At 50.9% G+C, this 8,578-nt stretch overlaps 1 protein-coding gene across 1 annotated transcript; it reads right to left on the bottom strand.

The window, feature by feature from the left end:
* Positions 1-4,011: 4,011 nt before the first annotated feature.
* LOC127340927 (uncharacterized) lies at positions 4,012-4,893 on the bottom strand. The gene has a single exon (XM_051366698.2). The coding sequence runs from the start codon at positions 4,746-4,748 to the stop codon at positions 4,167-4,169; it is 582 nt and encodes a 193-aa protein (XP_051222658.1). The 5' UTR covers positions 4,749-4,893; the 3' UTR covers positions 4,012-4,166.
* Positions 4,894-8,578: the final 3,685 nt, after the last annotated feature.

Below are 8,578 nucleotides of genomic sequence, written 5' to 3'. Positions count from 1 at the left end.
GGGCAGAGGACGGCGACGAGTAGGGACGATGGTGGTATGCCACTTGAGTACAAGTACAAACATCGTATTAGTTTAGGTTAAACATTTGTGTAATGAAGGTTTATTTTTTCCTAATATAATAACAACTACCCACGGGCCCTTTTTCGAAAAGGGGAAAATCGCCCCAGCTTCTGCATCCAAACAATGCACACGGCTTTTTATTATATTATTCACAAACTTACAAGAAGCAATACAAAAAATCAACATCGAAGCCACCTCACTAGACCTGGGATGAAGAGGGTGACAATACACCAACTGACATCATCCAAAAACCAAATGCCTTCCCAAATCGCCCAATAGCAGGTGAGAAGCACATCCAGTCAAGCAGACTCTCCGCGCACGCCAACGCACACGCCACAGAAGTTGCTACCGCCGTCTTCCTCGACTCCATCTTCAAGAGAGATCATCGCATTAACCTTGCAAGACCTGCCGTCGATGCCACCATGATGACAGACGGCTCCACCATCTTGCACGCATACATCATACCGCATCTGTCGTCGATACCCTGCAGCACCATGCCACCAAGCCTCAACGTCAACAATGTGGTAGATGAATACCACTCCACCGACATCCGCCAACATCCAGCAGCTGCTCCAAAAACAATGCCCCAGGAGGTAGAACGACGCAGGGCGCGCCGCCATCGTCCGATCCGGGAGACCCAGATCTAGGGTTTCCCCCGGAGCAGCACGAGAGTGTAGATGCAGGCTGCGACAACGATGCCTTCAAGAAGGTTACGACGTGTAGCGCCACCATCGCCCGCCAAGACTGGAGTCGGAGCATGGTTTTCACCGGCAGCCGCGCATCCCCACCTCGCCGAGCGTAGTGCCGAGGCAAGCAAGATGGCGATGAGCCACCACCGCCGTTCCTCAGGTGCTCCAAAGTGGATCAGCCCGCAGCGATCCGCCGCCGGCCCCCCCACGCAGCCGCCGTCGAGCCACCTTCCTCGCTGAAGTCGGCCAATCAGCCACCACCGCCCTTGCCACCACCTGCCCGCGCCATCTTTATTCATAAGATTTGTATAGGAATTGCGTAAGATTTTGATCCTATGGAAAAACTCACAACATAAGCTATTTGATTTAAAGTAACCTATCCTATACGAACTAATCATATAAGAATCTTATAGTGTAAATTCTAGAGGAAAAACATTTGATTATATGTCATGGAAAAAAGTATGATGACACCGTAATCCTATACTTTTCATGTTCCTATACTTTTATTATGGTATGAATCATAGGAGCCCTAATTTAAGAGTTGTCTCTTACCTTTTCTTTTCTAGAGTACGCCAAAGATGTACCATACTTTTATATCGAAGGAAGAGGTTTGAGTAAAATTAAGGCACCACTCGCTGCAAGCAACGAACGGAAACCAATTCCGCACCAACTAGTCCGAAGACAGCCACCATAAACCAATCAACAAAAACACAAAATTGCTTGTCCTAAGCTAAGCACCAAAGTCGTGTCTCGATCCACGCTAGATACCTTCGAAGAACAACAACTCCAAAGGACCCTCCTTGTGAAACGCTCCATCAAAAGGAGATCAATGACGGAACATGGTCGTTCCCGAGGAGGCATTGTCTTGGACATGCCAACTAAAGTTGTCAGAATCATGATTTTGAATTGGATCAGAACCTCTATGGTAGGATCGCAAGCCATAGGATCTTAACTTTTAGAATCATATAATCTTAGACTCTACGTAGCAGAATCATCGAATCGTTCGACTCAATTTGGGTCGTAAAGTCGTAAAATCGCATAGTAAAATCACGATTCTGACAACTATGCCAACCATCGCATGCATAGCACCCCTGAAGATCCGTCATGGACAGCGGCAAGCGCCGGATGAAAGAAAAAAGAGGACCTCCTACCCGTGTCTGCAAGCACGATTCTCCCAATACATCGTCGAAGACGCAGCCATCATTCCGATCCACTCTGAATTGAGGCTTCATCCGAACAAAACCACCAGCTCCGATCAAGTTAGGGAAATGTCGACGCTCCTCGGCTGTGCTTGGCTTGGGTGGGGGGGGGGGGGTGGGGTGGGGTGGGGGGGGGGGGGGCGCTGGCTGCGGCAGGAGAGACTAGATTGGGGTTGGGGTGATGTTTTTTGTTAGTGTTTGGGAGCCCTAGAGCCGCCTCGTGCGAGCCAACCGGGGAGGGGAATGTAAACGATGTAGCAGTTGTTTTTAATTTCTCAAAGTGGACAACGTAAAGCAACCCGAGTTGTGTTGTACTACTACTCGGAAGTTCTTCAGAGTTGAGACCTAAACCGACGGAGACAGCAAAGTAGGGTAACCATTATAGCTCGCTGAGAGCGAGTTGTATACAATGAACCGTACAATCCTAATGATTCGGCAGCATCACAGCCACTTGACAAACAACACTAACGAACGAGAGTTTCCGTAAAAAAAGAGAAAAAATTATAAGCGCCCGCTTTGTGTTTCCGGGAGAGAGAAGCGGCGTCCATTGATGAGTTCCATGGGACCCCGCCGTCCTCGCAGGGGGCACAGGCGCTCTGGGCATGGGCTGGATCGGCATCGGCAGCACGCCGCGACTGCCCACTCCAGACGCACCCACGCCACATGCGCCGCGTCGGTCGCCGATCAAGCTCCGTCGCAAAATCATGCTCATGCTCCCTCCAGCTTTACTCACTGGCTCACGCGCCGCCGCTTTTCCTTTCTTTCTCCACCCTTCTCTGAACCAAAATCGCCGGCAAAGTTGGCCGGCATCCACAGGCTGTTTATTCCCTTGGGAAGACGTACGTACGTACGCAGATCTGTTCCGTCTCACACAGGGAAAGAAAGAAATCGGTGCTTTCGAAATTACGCGGCGGCGGTCGAGCCCTGCACGGCAAACCCGGTCCGGCATGGTTCCCGTCTCGACCGCCCAACCTCCCAGCTCCAGAAATAGCACTCGTAGGAGGATGATGATATCACGGTATGGCTGGTGTTCTACTAGGAAATATCGTGGATCCACATTATTGCACCACTTGACGCCGACCTGTCATGGCTACCAGGGAACAATCCCGATAGCTCCCCGCGGGAGAGAGGACAACCAACACGTCATGCTTGTGCTTGAATTAAAAATAAATGGAAGAAGAGAAATAATAAAGCATGGTCAATTTCGGACTGTCGTGTTATTCACTTGTTTACAGAAATTATAATGCCATTGACAAATTGGCCGTCCGGCAGCTTCGGCGAGAAGCACAAATTGTGAGATCTTGTATGTCTGGCTGCTTCAACAATCAACGTCTTCTGCACATTGTTTGTGGTAATACTTTTTGTGTGAGACGGGTTTCCCAAACTTTTTTACTCCACACGGTTGAATGGAGAAAGCTGCTCCCCGAGGGTATCGTGAGAAATCACTGTCTTTGCGTTACCTCGCCAGGACGGCAAACCTACCGTTCCCGCTTGTGAAATTATATGAAACCGCAGGATGCCTCTGGCTCTGGTTTACAGGTCAACCATCCCGGCCAGAATTATCTCTTTCTTTTTTGCAGGCTTGAAGATAAAACGGTGGAGATTTGTCGTCCTCTCTTTTTCTTAAAAAAAAGTATCTAAACGGGCACTAGAAGCTTCTGATTTCCACCCATTTCGAGTGGACAGTTGAATCTCAGATTCTTCCGTTTTTCCTCGATTATTTAGGTTTGTCATTTCGTTAGGTCAACGTCCAACGTGCAGCCACCGTATCCTCTTAAACATTTTCCTTCCACGCGACGAATCTGGCATCTACTTTTGACTCGTACACTCATTCACAATTTTTTTAAGATTATCATTTTATTATTTATTCTCGTTCAACTCTCAAAAAAGTAGTACTCCAGGTATAATTCCAGCCAGCACATATGAAGAAATTTCTTTGAGTATTCCTTGGGAGAAACTATTTTTTTCCTTGAGAACTTTTTTTCACCATGCATATCATATGCTTTTTTGTTCTCTGGTTCCGTCCATCGATCCAAGAAGTGGAAATAGTAGGAGGTAAAACATTTCCCAGGAACTACTTCCACGCAGCTTTTTTAACCTTTTCCTTCTAGACACTTTACATGATCCAAGGTTAAAAAAAGGGTAACGCTAAGGTTAGCCAACGACCGGCAAAAAAAAGAAAAAAAGCGAGCCTAATCCATCCACCACCCACTTCAGATCAGACGGCAGGCATGGTCTCCTGGCGCAGCGCGGCGAGATCGGACGCGCCAAAGGACTCGTCGCCGAACCCGAAGAGCCCGTCGCCGAACCCGTCGTCGCCCCACTCGGCGTTGGCGGCGGCCGCCGCCGCCGCGGCCTCCGGCGAGGAGGTCACGGCCCCGAACCCGTAGTCCGCGGCACCGCCCTCGATCTCGTCCTCGAAGCCCCAGATCTGCTCGCCGAAGAGGGTGCCGGCGCCGGGGGCGTAGTCGTCGGAGGAGGTGTAGGAGCCGCCGGCGGGCGGCAGGCCGAGCTCGTCGTCGGAGGCCTCGAGCAGGAAGCCGAGCTCGGGCTGCGGCGGGCTGGGCTCGAGGTCGAGGTCCAGCTCGCCGGCGGAGATCTCCTCCTCCAGGCTCCGCATGACGGAGGCCAGGTCGCCGCCCGCGTCGGCCTCGGTCTCGTCGTCCAGCATGGACAGCAGGTCCTCCGGCCGCAGGCGCTTGCCCTGGGACTCCGGGCCCTCGGCGAGGTCGGCTTCTCTGGCCCGCTTGTTGCCGGAGGAGCTCGTCAACAACAGAGATGAAGAAGAAGAACTCTCCATGGCTAGCTTTTCTCTTGAAAATGTGTGTACGTCGAGCGTCGTGTCCACGGCGCGAAAACGCAAAGGGAACAGGACGAGATGGGATGGAGTGGTAGCAGGAAGAAAAAGCGGTGCGTGCTGTGTTGGGCAGCGACGACGAGTTGGGCGCCGGGTTATATAGGGGCTGGCTTCGTGGAGGTTTCTAGAATAAGCGGAGTTTATCGGGGGTGTTACCGCAAAAATCGGAGCAACTCCCCGCTCGCGGTTTCTTTCTGATGCGGGATGCGGTGCGGGTGGCGCGGCGCGGCGCGGAAGCAGTAGGACCGGGCCCGTGGCCCATGTGGGCGGGCGTTGCTTTTTTCGGTCGCAAACCTAACCCTTTTTCTGACGCTAAACCTAGTCTATTTGCGGGGAAGATCGCGGTGCCATGTGGAAGTGGTGGTGGTGGCGTGGTGGTTTTCGTCGCGTCGTGGGCGTGGGCGGGCGTGTGGTGCGGACGGAGCGGTGTGGGCGTGGGCGCCTTGTCGTTGGCGCCGCTGGAAGAGTAGGTGGATAGATCGGGCCGCGCGCGTGAGGTGGTGGTGCCGTTTGAACCGCCACGCCTATACTTGAACTGATACTTTATCATCAAGAGAAAATTAACTATCTATATCGACCTGTCTGGGTGGGGCTATGTACTGCTAGCCTATCGACGTGACCAATCTTAATTTAGGAGCAAAAGATTTGCATCTGGCTCTAGCTGTTTTATCCTATGCATATCTCAATTATCAACCTATACTAGTTCTACCGATCTGTGCTTGGATGGTTAGGAGGGTAGTGGCACACAGGAGTTCAAAATTCTCAGATTTAACACTTTGGTGTCTCATAAAAGACGAAATATTTTTCAGTGGGAGGCGACGTTCCCGTCGACAGCGAGGCGCCTGTGGTGATTTCATCAATCTCAACACCTGCCGGATTTTTTTTTTTTGACGCGGTCTCTTGGAGTTGCGCATAGGGGTAGGGTGTGCATGCGGGCGTATATCTGAGCGTCTTTGATTGTACTATGTTTCAAAAAAAACTACTAGGTCTACCTAGGGTTTTGACTTTTCCTAGCCAAATCTTGATTCTTGCCTCTGATATGCCCTCGCAATTTGATCCACGGATCTGGGTATCCATGGACATCCGCCCCGCCGAACATGGGTATGGAGGGCTGATTGTGCCCACAAATTTCGTGGGGCGGATATCCAATGGATATCCAACAGACATGTGGGATCTACATGTCGGTGACACATGTGGTTCCCCTCTATCGAGGCCCAACTCACCAACAACCCAATTTATCTAATAGGTAACCCCTGATTACCCTAATCTGTAATCCACCAAGCAACCACCATGACGATAGTCTAGAGTACGAAGTTTCATCGCTCCGCCTCCCCTGGACCCCATGACTCCCTTGTACACAGCGAGGGAGGGCGCTACCCTCTGACTCCCTCGGATGCTGCTGAAATGTTGTCGTTAGCATGTTGTGCTCAAATGTTGTTATGCTGATGTACATAGTGCGTAAAAACGGATATTCATGGATATCCCGATATCCGGCGGATTTGGATTTAGAACGACATCGATGCCCATGGATACTTTCTTAGGTGGGGCACGGTGAGGCTGATGGATATGTGCATGGATCTGGTTTTGGTATATCCGTCCAAACCTCCTTTGATCCCCGCTTTGCACGAGCTAACCAAGGGGACGTCCTCACCCGTCTACCCGACCCTAGCGGTGGCGGGAGAAGGGAGGGCTAGTGGCAGTCTTTGATTCCGTCTTGAAGAAACCAAAGATGGGGGCCAAGTTTTCAAAGGACGATGGATCCTCCTACATGAAACCTTCTGCCGATCTGTAGGACATAATGAAAAAGGCTTGTGCTGAAAGAGCAGGAGCTCGATGATCGAGCCGCGCACATGCAATGGAGGTGCCGTTTGAACCGCCGCCGAGAGCTGGAGCTATTCTCTAATGGGTTAGTATATCTCAATTATCGACCTATGTCTACCTAGGGTTTTGACTTTTCCTAGTGAAAGGATGATTCCTATCTCTCTCATATGACATGATGAACCTCCTCGGATTCCCGCTCTGGCTGGGATGACCAAGGGGACATCCTTGCCCGTCTACCCAGCCATGGTGGTGGCTGGAGAAGGGAGGGCTCGTGGCTGTTTTCAGTTCCATGGCACCACGGGTGTGCCGACGGCGTCACTCATCTGGATTTCCTTCGTGTCACTCAACCACATGTTCCATGCCTAGCTCGTGCTGCATCAGCGGTGCTGAACTACAGACTACATGTTGCGGCGCGGCTTACCGACCCATGTCATATGCCTACTATACGACACTGACGATGAGACGATCGGTCATCCGACGCTGCACTTCAACTACGCGCATGGGATCCAGAATGGCATGGGTTCTGGGTTCTGGGATTGTATTCACCATTCTTATCGACTTATTCGTCCGCTTTCAGCTTAATACAATGATGCACAGATCTCCTGCGGGTTCAAAAAAACCATAGATGACGGCCAAGTTCCTATATAAAGGTAGGACCTCCGACCCGAAACCTTCCGTAGATCGAGCTTGATGAATAAGCTTGTGCTGGAAGAAGGGAATTGGCTGATCGAGCTGCGCACGTATGATAGAGGTGCCACTTGAAAGGCAACGTCTATACTTAACCTATTTTTTTTTAATTTTTGAGAACAAGTAAAAAATATATATCTATCTATCTGGATGGGTCCATGGGTGAGTGATGGCCTTTGGACGTGGCATGCTCTAGTTTACGAGCAAGATTTGCATCTGGCTTGCTCTATTTTATTCCGCATATCTGAATTAGCGAGTGCTTGACTTTTTACTAGTCTTCTTCCTTGGATCATGTATAATAATCCCTTTTAAGACACGTCACGAAAAAAATCTTTGGATTGCAAACAAGCCTAAGACAACCAGACATAGACGTGATTTTTTTTTCACAAAAAAAAAGACATAGACGTGATGCTGGCCGTGTCCTGCCACGCTTTACCCCGAATTAACCAACTTGATGCCTTTACTTGTGATCCACAGCATTGTTGCTCGCTGGCTAAGATAGATGCTACTCTAACCGAACATTTCTAGGTCACCCACGAGGTTAATCAATTACTAGTTGCCGATGAAGGTGCTGTCAAATAAAAAGTTGTGGATTACTAGCAACTGTCAGCATACAGTGCACGTCTACGCATCGCAACGCCTACCTAAAAATACCATATCTCGCTAATTTTCATTTTAGGGAGAACAACATGTCATTAACGCCGTGATGCACGAATACGGTGGGGACGGGAGAAAGAGCGCCACCCCAACCACCTTTATTTTTGTGACGGAACAGCCACGCTCCCAAGCAAGCGCCAAGCATGTGACTCCCAACCGCCCACGCGATCTGCGAAACGGCACAACTTTAGGGGCCTGGACGCAAAACGTGCACGCGAAGTAGACCTGTAAGCTAGGGCCTAGGGGGTATCTTTTGCCAGGACGTCAGTTTCGCAGGGGTGTCTGCGTAAACGTTGCAGGGAGAGCGTTTGGTGGGGCCCACGTCCGTCACGGCCTCACGGGCGCGTCGCCTTTTTCTGCCCGGTCTCGGCGGTTTTATTTTCCCGAGTTTAATTCGGGGGTCTCGAGTCCGCTATGTGCTGGGGTTCATGCCCGCGAATTCAGAGTTTGGAGTCCGCGAGCTGAGCCGATAGCGATTCCGATTCGGCTTGGGCGCGGCTCGGTTGATGGCTGCTGGGTTAGCCGGCTCCGGGGGCTGGTGGGATGGTGGATCTCAGATCGTATGGGTCGCTGGCAGTTGTTTGGTTTGGGCTATTTCTACTCCGGCA

The sequence above is a fragment of the Lolium perenne genome, chromosome 3, assembly GCF_019359855.2.
Source record: "Lolium perenne isolate Kyuss_39 chromosome 3, Kyuss_2.0, whole genome shotgun sequence".
In the NCBI taxonomy this organism is placed as follows: Eukaryota; Viridiplantae; Streptophyta; class Magnoliopsida; order Poales; family Poaceae; genus Lolium; species Lolium perenne.
The sequence above is the reverse complement of the archived record's forward strand: the minus strand, read 5'-3'. Positions and strand labels throughout refer to the sequence as shown.